Source organism: Ranitomeya imitator, chromosome 8, assembly GCF_032444005.1.
Source record: "Ranitomeya imitator isolate aRanImi1 chromosome 8, aRanImi1.pri, whole genome shotgun sequence".
In the NCBI taxonomy this organism is placed as follows: Eukaryota; Metazoa; Chordata; class Amphibia; order Anura; family Dendrobatidae; genus Ranitomeya; species Ranitomeya imitator.
Genome location: NC_091289.1, coordinates 178,994,842 through 179,012,407, shown reverse-complemented (window position 1 = coordinate 179,012,407; position 17,566 = coordinate 178,994,842). Strand labels below are relative to the sequence as shown.

At 45.0% G+C, this 17,566-nt stretch overlaps 1 protein-coding gene across 1 annotated transcript in view; it reads right to left on the bottom strand.

Annotated features, from left to right (window-relative positions):
- Window positions 1–514: 514 nt before the first annotated feature.
- BTBD19 (BTB domain containing 19) overlaps window positions 515–17,566 on the bottom strand; it is a 26,886-nt gene continuing 9,834 nt past the window's right edge. Inside the window, exons 4-8 of the mRNA XM_069737993.1 lie at window positions 8,362–8,421; window positions 4,551–4,619; window positions 1,676–1,807; window positions 1,236–1,361; window positions 515–1,160 (exon numbers count right to left, since the gene is read on the bottom strand). Of these exons, the coding sequence (XP_069594094.1) occupies window positions 1,026–1,160; window positions 1,236–1,361; window positions 1,676–1,807; window positions 4,551–4,619; window positions 8,362–8,421 (522 nt within the window). The 3' untranslated portion in view covers window positions 515–1,025. The remainder of the gene's footprint in view (window positions 1,161–1,235; window positions 1,362–1,675; window positions 1,808–4,550; window positions 4,620–8,361; window positions 8,422–17,566) is intronic.

The following is a 17,566-nucleotide window of genomic DNA, read 5'->3' as shown; positions in this document are numbered from 1 at the left end:
CAAGGTAGGCTTATTTTTCTATCTTCAGGACTAGCTAGTTTCTCAGGCTGTGCCGAGTTGCATAGGGAGCGTTAGGCGCAATCCACGGCTACCTCTAGTGTGGTTTGATAGGTTTAGGGATTGCGGTCAGCAGAGTTTCCACGTCTCAGAGCTCGTCCTATGTTTTGTGGTTTTTGTCAGGTCACTTGTGTGCTCTGAACTTCAAGGTCCATTGTGGTTCTGAATTACCTATTCATAACAGTTATAACAGCTAGAGGGCCTCTACTAAGTACTAAAGACACTTGTGATAAGGGGGCAAATAATTCTGTGATGAGGTCATCGCTCATGAGGCATGGGCCAAGATTGCTCAGAAATGCCAAAAGAAGCCAGTATCTACCTATGCATCAAGTCTGCAGCAGGTTATAACAGCTAGAGGGGCTCTAGTACTAAAGACACTTGTCATAAAGGGGCACATAAATCTGTGACTCCAGGAGTCAGTAAAAGTGACATATTGCATTGAATTTGAAGATATTAGTTATGTTGAGCAATTTACATTGTTCTTGTTTAATTCTGTTTACAGTAAACCAAAGTTTGTATGTTTAGCAAACAATCTGAATTTACAATGGAGGGCTGAACAACTCGGATTGCAGCTGTGTACAGCACTACATGCTCAGATCCAGTATTACTGCATCGTTCAGGGTTAGGGTCCTGGAACAGCCAGGTGAAGAATCCTGTGAATGCTGCAATACCAGAAGCTGTTGACTCTGTGTTTCACACTTCAATAAAATAACTCTGGAAACATTTTTATGGTTATTATAGTAAAATCTAAAATCTTTCTGTGAATTATTTACAGTGCGGTAGCGTGTTCCTTGGTGCAGCTTCCTGCTAGTGTTATGACCAGAACTGGTAGCTGTTGCCATCAGAGCTCACACACCATTCTGGGCGAGATCACCAAAGTCAACCATCCCTCTACATCCAACTCCTCGTCTGGCTGTCATAGAAGACGCTTTTTGTCTTCCTTTGGTCCCAAGAGATGACTATCTAGATTATTTAGAGGGGGAGTACAAGTAACGGTGGTGCTCTCTCCCCAGGGTCCCCTTCCTCCTTTGAAAATGATGAGGGTGGGAGTCACTAACTTTTTTCAGGGCGTGAAATTTCCAGGCCTGAGCGATCTGGATTTCCTAATAATGAGAAGATATGGTTAGAAGAAGCAGGTTATAACATACGATGAGGAAAGCCCTGTCCCCGCATCTCACCGGGATGAGGTCATCTTTGCCATTTTCCCGCTCTAGTGTAGTGAGTTCATCTGGTGACAGGAGGATAAGACGTAATTCTCGCACCGCGTCCTGAGCGACCACAGACACCTGGACATCCAGAACCACCTTACAAAGGAAAGTGTTAACAAGCACATATGGTATTACAATAGGGCCACCGTTCCGTCCACACAGAGCTCTTCAGCACCCCAGTTATCAGAATATGTTGAAGTCCCAGAGGTTGGGAAGTTATTCCCTATCCAATGAATTAGACTATAACTTCCATAAGTCTTTAAATTCACCGTGTGCTACTTGCAGCATTGAGGTGTTAGGCACAAAAACAGCTCATGCTTCTGATGTCAATTGGTCCAAGGGCAAAATGCAATGAAGTGTTCCATTTCAAAATTCCAGCTTTCATCACACAAGGACACCAGGATCCTTACCGAGCTGACATATGCCCACTCCCGGACTGCCTGGATAAGGGGAACCTCATCAATAGACAACCGGTCGCTCTGTAGAATGCTGACAATTCCAAGATCGGAGAGTTCCCGGAAACTCTGTGTCTTAATGATTTCCTGTAAGGAGAACAAATCATGAGAAAAGGTTGGAGGTCAGCGCTGAGGACATCCACGGTGATCGGAAGATGTTTATTTTCAGTTTACATCCTGTTTGGATAATTCCCACACAGGAAACAGAAGAGGAACATCTCAGCCCAGAATCCATAATCATCCTAATAAATTATCAGTGATATCCTCACACATATTCCCCTCTATTATTGCTGACAACCAGCTTCTATATCATGTCTGAGACTAAATTTGTCACAACGATGGTTTGGCCGATTGTTCGCCTGATAGCCATGCCCCCCGACTATCTCATACGCAGGGGCGCTCAGTCTGCCGATGTTGTCTACGAGAGAGCTGCTGCCAGACTCCTCCGGGCACAAATGATCTCTTAGAGAACAAAACGATGGGCAGTCCGAAATCGGATGTACCGGATCCTTCTGCCCTCTTACATCGTATGTCAGGGAACAATTGGCCAAACCAACTGAAATCGGCAAGTTCATACCCTGGAGCCCGCCAAGTGCTCAGCCCTGTTGTTTTGGCGCCATTGATGCACAAAGTTATAGAGGAATCAGTATCCTTCACACAGATTCATCTACAGTAATCTATGCGTCCTGCCTTTATCTTGTGGGCAGCCAGGTCTATGAATCAGCCAGGGCCGATTGGCCTGAGGGTCTGCAATAGCAAAAAATGGACGCCATCTGCTGCTAATTTTACCTTGCTTCTCTCTCAATGCTGTGACAAATGGCACAAAGTAATGTCCCCAGAATAAACCCTACTTTTTTGTTTGTTGCCTTTATATTCCTGGCTCATGTCGGTGGCGTTAAATAACGTTCACCCGGCAGATGTGAGCCGCCTGTGCCAGACCCTAAAAGACAATGAGGCACCACAAAGACACAATACAAGAAGGAGGAGGATGACAAGTAGATCTGTCACAGCCTACACTCAAGTGAGAGGATCTGGAGACCCCCTGACCTTCACTTTACAATCCAGAAGATCCCATCCCCCTCCACTGGGTGGAGAAAACAGCACAAAAATACCCAGAACCCAGAAACTAATCCACATGAAGCTGATGTTTGGGGGTTACGCTTGTTACATCTTGAGTTGCCTACATAACAATCCCCCAATGATTATTCTAATACAGGTCCTTCTCAAAAAATTAGCATATAGTGTTAAATTTCATTATTTACCATAATGTAATGATTACAATTAAACTTTCATATATTATAGATTCATTATCCACCAACTGAAATTTGTCAGGTCTTTTATTGTTTTAATACTGATGATTTTGGCATACAACTCCTGATAACCCAAAAAACCTGTCTCAATAAATTAGCATATTTCACCCATCCAATCAAATAAAAGTGTTTTTTAATAACAAACAAAAAAACCAACAAATAATAATGTTCAGTTATGCACTCAATACTTGGTCGGGAATCCTTTGGCAGAAATGACTGCTTCAATGCGGCGTGGCATGGAGGCAATCAGCCTGTGACACTGCTGAGATGTTATGGAGGCCCAGGATGCTTCAATAGCGGCCTTAAGCTCATCCAGAGTGTTGGGTCTTGCGTCTCTCAACTTTCTCTTCACAATATCCCACAGATTCTCTATGGGGTTCAGGTCAGGAGAGTTGGCAGGCCAATTGAGCACAGTAATACCATGGTCAGTAAACCATTTACCAGTGTTTTTTTCATCTCCATAAAGCATTTCAGCCGATGGAAGCATGAAGTGCTCCAAAATCTCCTGATAGCTAGCTGCATTGACCCTGCCCTTGATGAAACACAGTGGACCAACACCAGCAGCTGACATGGCACCCCACACCATCACTGACTGTGGGTACTTGACACTGGACTTCAGGCATTTTGGCATTTCCTTCTCCCCAGTCTTCCTCCAGACTCTGGCACCTTGATTTCCGAATGACATGCAAAATTTGCTTTCATCAGAAAAAAGTACTTGGGACCACTTAGCAACAGTCCAGTGCTGCTTCTCTGTAGCCCAGGTCAGGCGCCTCTGCCGCTGTTTATGGTTCAAAAGTGGCTTTACCTGGGGAATGCGGCACCTGTAGCCCATTTCCTGCACACGCCTGTGCACGGTGGCTCTGGATGTTTCCACACCAGACTCAGTCCACTGTTTCCTCAGGTTCCCCAAGGTCTGGAATCGGTCCTTCTCCACAATCTTCCTCAGGGTCCGGTCTCCTCTTCTCGTTGTACAGCGTTTTCTGCCACATTGTTTCCTTCCAACAGACTTACCATTGAGGTGCCTTGATACAGCACTCTGGGAACAGCCTATTTGTTGAGAAATTTCTTTCTGGGTCTTACCCTCTTGCTTGAGGGTGTCAATGATGGCCTTCTTGACATCTGTCAGGTCGCTAGTCTTACCCATGATGGGGGTTTTGAGTAATGAACCAGGCAGGGAGTTTATAAAAGCCTCAGGTATCTTTTGCATGTGTTTAGAGTTAATTAGTTGATTCAGAAGATTAGGGTAATAGGTCGTTTAGAGAACCTTTTCTTGATATGCTAATTTATTGAGACAGGTTTTTTGGGTTATCAGGAGTTGTATGCCAAAATCATCAGTATTAAAACAATAAAAGACCTGACAAATTTCAGTTGGTGGATAATGAATCTATAATATATGAAAGTTTAATTGTAATCATTACATTATGGTAAATAATGAAATTTAACACTATATGCTAATTTTTTGAGAAGGACCTGTATAATGGCCTCTTGTGCCGCCACACCACCACCCGGAGGCTACTCACCGCAGTATGGCGCTCTATGAACGTCAGACATCTCTGTCGCAGGTCGGTCTGACCGTAAGTCACCGCAGCCTGAAAACCAAGAACGAATGGAAGACACAGACAATCAATGTTACATCATCGCAATGTTAAATCAGCGTCCGTCACATTCGGTACCCTACAGGTGCTGGGTGACCACCACCAATGGCTGCCAGTACAGTCTCCAGGGTGATGCGGGCACGAGTGACTAGGACTTTGGAGTCTCCGGCGATCCTTTTCTCTTTTGACCTTTCCTTTTTGCTTTCAAAGAGCTAGAATTTTTCTTGAACATAGAGCGGTATCAGAGGGCTTTTTTTTGTGCTATGAGCTATATATTTTACCGTTATTTTTTTAATCCATTTTTTGGGGAAGTGATGCTGATATTTAGATTTTTTTAATTTCAGCAAATGAAGTACACATTATAATACGGTAGTTTATTTGTCTTAATGGATATGCAGGTGAAGATGCCAGAGATGTTTTTTTCTTTATTATTTTACATTCTGCAGAAAAGGGGGGGATGGTAGGATTGCTTATATTTGCATATTATAATATATATATTTGATTTTGCTTCTCATTTTTTATTGGTCACTGTAGGAGACGCGATCACTTGCTCGCTCGTACAATACGGTGATGCTGCATATGATGGATAGGAAAATTACCGTTTTCCAATAAAGCCAGACACAGGTGTACAAACACACCAGACATGGGAGCTTTCATGAACCAGGAGCATGAACAGATCTATAGATCTTCCACAGATTGGGCAATGTTTTACAGCAGACGGATGGGGGGCGAGACAGAAAATATAGATGATGTATTGTGATTCTATAGGGGGACTCCAAGAAAGAGGGCAGGGACCATGGGGGGCTCTTACACTACCTAGCATGCTATTCAGGAGGTATATATTATTTTATCTTGTATAGTATTTAGTGTGTTTGCATAATCAGAGAGGAAATTGAGGGTTGGGGGTATTATACCGGGGGCAACAATTTTCAGAGATTTACTTTACTTACTGGGAATTGGTTCAAGATTCCGGCTCCCACTAACAGGCCCTTCAAGTGGTACTGGTGTAGACTGGAAACCAGTGATTTATAGACCATTTGTTTTTTATTTTTGCGAGGCCGATGAGAGTGAGAGAAAGACAAATCCAACTGATTAAAGCTTAGATACAGCAGCTCAGCAGGCAGGATCTCTCATGATAAGTTTGGATACATCAGCACAGCAGACAGTATCACACATAATACGATTAGATACAGCAGATCAGTACAGATCACACGTAGCAGTATTAGATAGCACAACTCAGACAGTATCACTTAATATAAGATTAGATGCAGCAGTGAACACACACGATAGGAATGGATACAAAGCAGCAGATAGTATCTCACATAATAGATACATAATAGAATCATAGTAGCTCATTAGACAGTATCGCATACTAGGGTTAGATACAAGAGTTCAGCAGAGAGTAACAAAAGAAAGACTTAGATACAGGAGTGGCTTAGAAGACAGTATCACACATGATAGGCTTCCGAGCTCTGTACCTAAGCCGCGACTGGTATTACAGATATGACTGGATGGGCAATGTGATCTTTAAGAAGTACTCTGGCAGGGATCTGGTGACTCTAGCCCTGGGAATCGGGCGACTCTAGCCCTGGGAATCGGGCGACTCTAGCCCTGGGAATCGGGCGACTCTAGCCCTGGGAATCGGGCGACTCTAGCCCTGGGAATCGGGCGACTCTAGCCCTGTGAATCGGATGACTCTAGCCCTGGGAATCGGGCGACTCTAGCCCTGGGAATCGGGCGACTCTAGCCCTGGGAATCGGGCGACTCTAGCCCTGGGAATCGGGCGACTCTACCCCTGGGAATCGGGCGACTCTACCCCTGGGAATCGGGCGACTCTACCCCTGGGAATCGGGCGACTCTACCCCTGGGAATCGGGCGACTCTAGCCCTGGGAATCGGGCGACTCTAGCCCTGGGAATCGGGCGACCAGCGATGGGAATCGTGCGATTCGAGGGCTGGGAGTCGGGCGACCAGCGCTGGGAATCGGGCGATTCTAGGGCTGGGAATCAGGCGACTAGTGGTAGGAATCGAGCGACACTAACGCTGGGAATCGGGCGATTCTAGCAGTGGGATTTGGGCAACTCTAGCAGTGGGAAACGGGCGACCTGGTGCCTCCACTGATCTTGTGTCAGGAAATGTATTTTTTTTTTTTTCGCTTTTCAGAAGTTTTACCAAGAGTTCTGAAAATGTCCGCAGTAGCGAGTGACGCATCCAGATAATGGTCACAAGAGGAACATGACATTTAGAGATGCTCATCCCCTCTGTGACTGCAGATCACCTCTCTGCAGGTTCATGGTGGCAGAATGACTGATGGAGGTTTATGTGCCGCTGTTCAACTGACGATATCTCAGAGACTAAATCATACTGAACTAAAGGTACCGTCACACTAAACGATATCGCTAGCGATCTGTGACGTTGCAGCGTCCTGGCTAGCGATATCGTTCAGCTTGACACACAGCAGCGATCAGAATCCTGCTGTGACATCGTTGGTCGCTGCAGAAAGTCCAGAACTTTATTTCGTCGCTGGATCTCCCTGCTGACATCGTTGAATCGGCGTGTGTGACACCGATTCAGCAATGTCTTCGCTGGTAACCAGGGTAAACATCGGGTTACGAAGCGCAGGGCCGCGCTTAGTAACCCGATGTTTACCCTGGTTACCATCCTAAAAGTAAAAAAAACAAACGCTTCATACTTACCTTCCGCTGTCTGTCCTCCGGCGCTGTGCTTTCCTGCACTCACTGTGAGCACAGCGGCCGGAAAGCAGAGCGGTGACGTCACCGCTATGCTTTCCGGCCGCTGTGCTCACAGCCAGTACAGAGAAGCAGAGCGCCGGGGACAGACAGCGGAAGGTAAGTATGAAGCGTTTGTCTTTTTTACTTTTAGGATGTTAAACCAGGGTAAACTTCGGGTTACTAAGCGCGGCCCTGCGCTTAGTTACCCGATGTTTACCCTGGTTACCAGCATCGTTGGTCGCTGGAGAGCTGTCTGTGTGACAGCTCTCCAGCGACCAAACAGCGACGCTGCAGCGATCCGGATCGTTGTCGGTATCGCTGCAGCGTCGCTAAATGTGACGGTACCTTAAATCCAAAAACGGAATGTTTGCACAAAAAAAAAATGCATCACAAAAATATGTAACAAAGACGAGAAGGAGCAATAAAACCGCACGTATGCGCAATTAAGCGATTGACGTGATGTTACTATACATGTTATGCAGCTTGAGAAAAGTCCACAAAAGTTCTGAATCTTTTTAATGCAGTTTGTGCTTTTATTTCTTAATATTCTAAGATCTCGTCTATTTTTGTTAGTGAATTGAATCCTGTCCCTATCCAGTTCTGCTCACATAGCGGTTTCCATGATGGAATCTGCCAGAAAAATACGTCATGTGCACATACACACTGAGATTATTTTAGTGGAAACTCTCCAAAATAAACCTCAAAAACTTGAAGTTTACGCTCTTCTGCACACCTCAATTAATTAGGCAATGCAGAAAGAGGCGTGCACATCCATCGCCGCTCATCATCAAAAATGGCGCGATAACGTTAAAAGTCGCAAAATTTTAATGCAGACTCGAGATGCGCCAAAGTTTGTGACTTTTTGAAGATTTTTACTGCAGAACTCTGGTGTAAAAGTGTTGATGGATCCGACTCCCAGATATATACTGTATGCATCGCTGCAGCCTCAACGGCTATGGATATTAATCACAATCCTGTATAATAAGCCAATGCACAGTCTCCTACCTGTAACGCTTCACAGGCCATGTCCACCGTCAGCGTCTGACTGATGAAGTCCACACAAAGCTGGAAAATAGACAAGAAACCTTGAACCTGAACTAGTAAAAAGGGAAGCTTCCAAAGATTTTATGCTAGCAAACAGGTAGATTAAAGTCACACATTTTTTGCATAAATTGCAATTGCTCCTAAAAAAAAAGCCAGTCTTGATCATTTTGCCACTACGTATATTAGAAATTGGTTTTTTATTGACATAATAACAGAAAAGTGAAAATTTAACTAAAAATACCTAAAGGTTTTTCCAGACATTATATGATGTATCTCCATATACAGGGAGCTCCCCCTAGTGGTGACTGCAGACAGGATCTTCTCATGTATCTCTGTATACAGGGAGCTCCCCCTAGTGGTGACTGCAGACAGGATCTTCTCATGTATCTCTGTATACAGGGAGCTCCCCCTAGTGGTGGCTGCAGACAGGATCTTATCATGTATCTCTGTATACAGGAAGCTCCCCCTAGTGGTGGCTGCAGACAGGATCTTATCATGTATCTCTGTATACGGGGAGCTCCCCCTAGTGGTGGCTGCAGACAGGATCTTATCATGTATCTCTATACAGGGAGCTCCCCCTAGTGGTGACTGCAGACAGGATCTTATCATGTATCTCTGTATACAGGAAGCTCCCCCTAGTGGTGACTGCAGACAGGATCTTATCATGTATCTCTGTATACAGGGAGCTCCCCCTAGTGGTGACTGCAGACAGGATCTTATCATGTATCTCTGTATACGGGGAGCACCCCCTAGTGGTGGCTGCAGCCAGGATCTTATCATGTATCTCTGTATACGGGGAGCTCCCCCTAGTGGTGACTGCAGACAGGATCTTATCATGTATCTCTGTATACAGGAAGCTCCCCCTAGTGGTGGCTGCAGACAGGATCTTATCATGTATCTCTGTATACAGGGAGCTCCCCCTAGTGGTGACTGCAGACAGGATCTTATCATGTATCTCTGTATACGGGGAGCACCCCCTAGTGGTGGCTGCAGCCAGGATCTTATCATGTATCTCTGTATACGGGGAGCTCCCCCTAGTGGTGACTGCAGACAGGATCTTATCATGTATCTCTGTATACAGGGAGCTCCCCCTAGTGGTGACTGCAGACAGGATCTTATCATGTATCTCTGTATACAGGGAGCTCCCCCTAGTGGTGGCTGCAGACAGGATCTTATCATGTATCTCTATACAGGGAGCTCCCCCTAGTGGTGACTGCAGACAGGATCTTATCATGTATTTCTGTATACAGGGAGCTCCCCCTAGTGGTGACTGCAGACAGGATCTTATGTATTTCTGTATACAGGGAGCTCCCCCTAGTGGTGACTGCAGACAGGATCTTCTCATGTATCTCTGTATACAGGGAGCTCCCCCTAGTGGTGACTGCAGACAGGATCTTATCATGTGTCTCTGTATACAGGGAGCTCCCCCTAGTGGTGACTGCAGACAGGATCTTCTCATGTATCTCTGTATACAGGGAGCTCCCCCTAGTGGTGGCTCCAGACAGGATCTTCTCATGTATCTCTGTACACAGGGAGCTCCCCCTAGTGGTGGCTGCAGACAGGATCTTATCATGTATTTCTGTATACAGGGAGCTCCCCCTAATAGTGGCTGGAGACAGGATCTTATCATGTATCTCTGTATACAGGGAGCTCCCCCTAGTGGTGGCTGCAGCCAGGATCTTACCATGTATCTCTGTATAAAGGGAGCTCCCCCTAGTGTTGGCTGCAATCAGACAGATTCTTACCATACATCTTTGTATACAGGGAGCTCCCCCTAGTGGTGGCTGCAGACAGTTAGAATCTTATCATATATCTCTATATGCAGGGGTCTCCCCCTGGTGGGGGGACAATTTTTTATGTAGCTGTCAATATAGTGCATTTGGAGCTCTGGCCAATATAAAGATATACAATTGTGTAAAGAAACACAATATTAAAAAGGGAAAATCTCATGACTATTCTATATAATCCTAATGGGGTAGTCAGAAAAGGTCCATCCTCTCCCTCATGCACCCCATTATTCAGTGCGGCAGTCCTGACACGTCGTGTTTACAGTTTGTGAATCGCTTTAGTGTTTGCTTTAGAACAAGTATAATGACACAAACTGGAGACTGTGAGACCGCGGCGACATCCTGGACACTGTCAGATTTGAGGATCCGTGGGAACAATCTGCTGTGATACAGTGTATGTCATTCCTGCCACTGATCTACAAATCCCAGGATCAGGGGTCACCGATCAGCATCCCCCAGTGATCTCAGCAGCTGCTGCCTACAATCATATGCTACAATCACCCCCGCTGGGCCGGACGGTCAGGCAGTGCCTAGAGGCCCGTAGACCCCATAGTGCCCACGCTCCTGGCACCGCTGGCACTTTCTAGCATTCGCACCGGATATTAATACAACATAGTATCTACAAATAATGAAACCAGCATCACTCAGTGGGAAGGTTACAGGAAAGATCAGCACATACAATGTATCATCCCAGACACAGGGGGTGTCCCATGGGGGGCACCGGGAGTCATGTCAGTACAGAGAGCTGCAGAGGCAGAAGTTTTGGGGGAGGTGATAGGAAAGTTATGGAGGTGGGGGAAGGTTATACTTGGGGATCCCCTGGGGGAGTCCTAGCAGAAGTGATGATCAGCACAGTCATGTCAGGAGCCTGACTCAGAGAGAAGCTGCTAACAAGTCACAAACCTCCTGACTAGACCCTTATGGGGAGACCCTCGTGGCTTCCAGTCCACCCCTCCCCAGCCTGTCACTTCTGGACAGGCAGGGGAGGGGTGCAGCTCATGCAGATCCCCATCCCCCCAAATGACCATCAAGGGTCTTACATAGATTTATCATAATTTATAAGATTAGATTTTTATACATTTCCTTCCATTTGCTGTGCAGCTGTATAATCTATTGCTCCCTATTATCAGACATTACAAGTTGGAGAGAGGCTGAATCCACAACAAGTGAATGCAATCTATTTCTCTCTGTTATCAGCCACGTAACAAACTTCCTTATGTCACACAATCTCCAGTGCAGAGAACCTTTCTATAAGTGCAAATGACATCAGCCGCTCCTCCTATAACACCCTAGCACTGGTATAACCTCCATATAGGAGACTAATATCAGCCGCTCCTCCTATAATGCTCTAGCACTGGTATAACCTCCATATAGGAGACTAATATCAGCCGCTCCTCCTATAACACTCTAGCACTGGTATAACCTCCATATAGGAGACTAATATCAGCCACTCCTCCTATAACGCTCTAGCACTGGTATAACCTCCATATAGGAGACTAATATCAGCCGCTCCTCCTATAACACTCTAGCACTGATATAACCTCCATATAGGAGACTAATATCAGCCGCTCCTCCTATAACACCCTAGCACTGGTATAACCTCCATATAGGAGACTAATATCAGCCGCTCCTCCTATAACACCCTAGCACTGGTATAACCTCCATATAGGAGACTAATATCAGCCGCTCCTCCTATAACACTCTAGCACTGGTATAACCTCCATATAGGAGACTAATATCAGCCGCTCCTCCTATAACGCTCTAGCACTGGTATAACCTCCATATAGGAGACTAATATCAGCTGCTCCTCCTATAACGCTCTAGCACTGGTATAACCTCCATATAGGAGACTGATGTCAGCCGCTCCTCCTATAACGCTCTAGCACTGGTATAACCTCCATATAGGAGACTGATGTCAGCCGCTCCTCCTATAACGCTCTAGCACTGGTATAACCTCCATATAGGAGATTAATATCAGCCACTCCTCCTATAACGCTCTAGCACTGGTATAACCTCCATATAGGAGACTAATATCAGCCACTCCTCCTATAACGCTCTAGCACTGGTATAACCTCCATATAGGAGACTAATATCAGCCGCTCCTCCTATAACGCTCTAGCACTGGTATAACCTCCATATAGGAGACTAATATCAGCCGCTCCTCCTATAACGCTCTAGCACTGGTATAACCTCCATATAGGAGACTAATATCAGCCACTCCTCCTATAACGCTCTAGCACTGGTATAACCTCCATATAGGAGACTAATATCAGCCACTCCTCCTATAACGCTCTAGCACTGGTATAACCTCCATATAGGAGACTAATATCAGCCGCTCCTCCTATAACGCTCTAGCACTGGTATAACCTCCATATAGGAGACTAATATCAGCCGCTCCTCCTATAACACTCTAGCACTGGTATAACCTCCATATAGGAGACTAATATCAGCCACTCCTCCTATAACGCTCTAGCACTGGTATAACCTCCATATAGGAGACTAATATCAGCCGCTCCTCCTATAACGCTCTAGCACTGGTATAACCTCCATATAGGAGACTAATATCAGCCGCTCCTCCTATAACGCTCTAGCACTGGTATAACCTCCATATAGGAGACTAATATCAGCCGCTCCTCCTATAACGCTCTAGCACTGGTATAACCTCCATATAGGAGACTAATATCAGCCGCTCCTCCTATAACGCCCTAGCACTGGTATAACCTCCATATAGGAGACTAATATCAGCCGCTCCTCCTATAACGCTCTAGCACTGGTATAACCTCCATATAGGAGACTGATGTCAGCCGCTCCTCCTATAACGCTCTAGCACTGGTATAACCTCCATATAGGAGACTAATATCAGCCACTCCTCCTATAACGCTCTACCACTGATATAACCTCCATATAGGAGACTGATGTCAGCCGGTCCTCCTATAATGCTCTAGCACTGATATAACCTCCATATAGGAGACTAATATCAGCCGCTCCTCCTATAACGCTCTAGCAATGATATAACCTCCATATAGGAGACTAATATCAGCCGCTCCTCCTATAACGCTCTAGCACTGATATAACCTCCATATAGGAGACTGATGTCAGCCGCTTCTCCTATAACGCTCTAGCACTGATATAACCTCTATATAGGAGACTACTATCAGCCGCTCCTCCTATAACGCTCTACCACTGATATAACCTCCATATAGGAGACTGATGTCAGCCGCTCCTCATATAACGCTCTACCACTGCTATAACCTCCATATAGGAGACTGATGTCAGCCGCTCCTCATATAACGCTCTAGCACTGATGTAACCTCCATATATGAGACTGATGTCAGCCGCTCCTCCTATAACGCTCTAGCACTGGTATAACCTCCATATAGTTGACTGATATCAGCCGCTCCTCCTGTAACGCTCTAGCAATGATATAACCTCCATATAGGAGACTAATATCAGCCGCTCCTCCTATAATGCTCTAGCACTGATATAACCTCCATATAGGAGACTGATGTCAGCCGCTCCTCCTGTAACGCTCTAGCACTGATATAACCTCCATATATGAAACTGATGTCAGCCGCTCCTCCTATAACGCTGTAGCACTGATATAACCTCCATATAGGAGACTAATATCAGCCGCTCCTCCTATAATGCTCTAGCACTGATATAACCTCCATATAGGAGACTGATGTCAGCCGCTCCTCCTGTAACGCTCTAGCACTGATATAACCTCCATATATGAAACTGATGTCAGCCGCTCCTCCTATAACGCTCTAGCACTGATATAACCTCCATATAGGAGACTAATATCAGCCGCTCCTCCTATAATGCTCTAGCACTGATATAACCTCCATAAAGGAGACTAATATCAGCCGCTCCTCCTATAACGCTCTAGCACTGGTATAACCTCCATATAGGAGACTGATATCAGCCACTCCTCCTATAACGCTGTAGCACTGATATAACCTCCATATAGGATACTGATGTCAGCCGCTCCTCCTATAACGCTCTAGCACTGATATAACCTCCATATAGGAGACTGATATCAGCCGCTCCTCCTATAACGCTCTAGCACTGATATAACCTCCATATAGGAGACTAATATCAGCCTCTCCTCCTATAATGCTCTAGCACTGATATAACCTCCATAAAGGAGACTGATGTCAGCCGCTCCTCCTATAACGCTCTAGCACTGATATAACCTCCATATAGGAGACTAATATCAGCCTCTCCTCCTATAACGCTCTAGCACTGGTACAACCTCCATATAGGAGATTGATATCAGCCGCTCCTCCTATTCTTGCGCCATTGTAAGCGTCTAATTTAGGGTTAATATTTCGTCCTCTTGGTTGTGGACATTGGGACATACAGGAAGCCTCCGTCTGATCAATGGCTTCCCATAAGGAAGTTATACTGGGGCTGTGGTGGGCGCAGTACAATGGCTCATCCTCTCTAATGACAAGCAGCTGGGAGGAAAAGGAAGCGATGATCTCATGGGAGGGAGACCCCCGGACCCCCACCATCCCTCTTCATGTAATATTACTTCAAAGCCTTCCTGCTCTAGTGCTGACCTCGTAGAGACATCCGGAGCGGAGAATAGACCCCCTCCATGATGTCATGGGCAGCGCTCAGACCCCCATAACACATCAGTTCCCAGTTCAGCTATGTAATTGAGGGGGTTTGGTGACGCCGCGCCCAGATGCAAATCTGACTTTCTTTCCTCTTAGTATTTTGCTTTTTTAGTTGGAGACAAAATCTGTTTGTCATAAAAAATACTGTAATTCCCACGCAGCGCAGATGGAGCCGTTATCGTAGGACATGTTCAGCTCCAACGCAGAGTTGTGGAAAAAGATCTGCAGCACCCAGGTCCATGTCGGCAGTCCATGGTGTGGCCAGACCAGTGTCCTGTAAACCATCTCCTTCCCGCCGGCATCACCGATGCCTCTTATGATGAGCAAACCCAGAGCACCGTAATGTGCGCATCATGCCGGACCACCTAATCAGAAGAGGAGGGTCGCAGGGCACTGGTCCGGCCACCATGGACTAATGACCAGAGTCATCCAAATGTTTATGCTCAACTCTGTTCCCAACTCTTAAGCACTCGGAATTGCACAGATTTCCCGCGTCCGCTCTGGTCTTTAGGTTTAGAAATGGACTAAGTTCTTCTCATTTGGAAGTTTCCGCTAATTTTGCCTGGAAACATGGAGCTGAATGCACCATGATTGACCCCCAACAGGCCCTACTGTATGGCATTGGGGTTCATTAAGAGTCACCGATATCCACCAATATAAAAGGAAATCACCGCCCTGGTGTGATCAGTGCAGTCAGCGGGATGAGAGATGGAAAGATGGACAATATCTGATGATCCCATAAATTGTATACATCGTCTCATGACTTCATTGTAGAACAGAGGAAAAAAAAAAATGATGATGACGACGAAAAAAAATGGATGACAAATTATTCCTGATGCCCGATAGATGAAGTTTATTGAATAATCGGTGATGAAAGATGGGTTTTGGACCATGGGTGGTGGATGATGAATGACGGACAATGAATCATGGACAATAAAAAATGATAGAAAACTGACAGCTGATTTATGATAAGTGACATAACGAATGATGGCGATTGGCAACAGATGTTGGATGATAAATGATAGCAGATTTATGATAAATGACATTTGAGATGATGGATGACGGATGAATCATGACAACAGATGTGTTGATGAATGATGTGTCCTGAATGACAGATGAGGGACGATAGATAATGAATGATGGCTGATAAATGACAGATAATGAATGATTAATAAAGTTTATTTTAAGACAGATGATGGATGGTGGATAAAATATTTGTTAAATGAGAGATGATGAATGATAATGTTCCATGAACTGGACAATTTATGCGCTAAGTATTCTCAATTTTTCTTATTTTCTCGAGCAGTAATGCAATTCATATGTCCCATATTGCATATTTTCATGCTATAGTGCTACAGACTGCTACTTTATTTGTTGGTTAATGTTCCATGAATGACATGACAAATGATAGATGACGGGTGACAAATGATGGCTATTCGGTGATGGATGATACACGATAGGAGAATGATAAATGATGAATGGGACATTTTCATACAATTCTATAATCATTGACACATTTTTCATGATTTTACAATTAAAATGAAATCAGTAGAATGTATTCTAATATATCATGAGGGTTGACAAACAAAGGTATAAAAATGGAGACATACGTAAAAAATGAAAGTGAGTATGTAGCTGGTGTGAATCGTATACAAACAGCGGGACGAGAGGCCGTGGATCGTGTGTCCTGCGTGGGGGTGTGCAGCGTGACCCCGCTAGGTTGCTTCCCCCTGGATAAAGACGTCTCACCTCTATCTTTCCATCCCTGGGTTATAAGCAGAGACATTGAGGTTTCCTGACATCTAGAGCTAATTACAGACGCCTACAGCCCAGATCAGACTCCTAGGTGTGGGTCATTTACTGGCGTTTTCACTTTCATCTTCAGCGCTTCATGCACAGGAGTATGATAATATTCATAGAAGTCTCCTCGTAATATCACGGCGATATTCTCACGGTAAAATTATGGACCCGGAGTCTGCCGGTAACACAGGACACAGGGATAACTCCAATCACTGCTGTTTAACCATTTAGGTGCCACCATCAATCACAGACAGAGGCATTTAGATGTAGTGGGTCCCCAACACCCCAACGGCAACACCAAGAAGAAAACATTGCGGAATGATGGAAATCAAAGAATGCACAGACGAGCTATTGATCTGCAAATGACTAAAAAATGTTCAAAAGATCTTGATTTATTTAGACTGAATTTTTCCCTGTTTTTCAGGACATTATGAAGCAAACTGATTGGTGTCGGTCAAAACTACAACTCGTCCTGCAAAAGTAAAACCTTCATACGTCTGTTTCGATGGCGAAAACAAAAAGTTATGACTCTTGGACGTATGGGAAGAAAAAACAAAGGCGCAACAGTATATAATCCACACCATACACAGGATATGATATACACAGTATATAACACATACGTTGCATTGTTATACATGACTGATAGCAGCACATTGACAGGAGCTGTCAGTATGGGGCAAGCAGCTGTGTGTACAGTTCGGTCCCAGACGTCGGTCATTTCCTGTCGGATTATTAATAGGATCCTGGATACAGATTCTCACAGGAAGAATCAGCTGCAATTATTACATTAAATTCAACTACAAGTGAGAAGCTTTTTTCTTCTAGTTGTACACCGCTTATTCCTGTGTAATAACACTTTCCACAACTTTCTAACAACTTTGTGTGTCAGCTACTTACCATTTTTATAGTGAATTTCTGGGCACAAAAAAACAAACAAACACGATTCCTATAAAA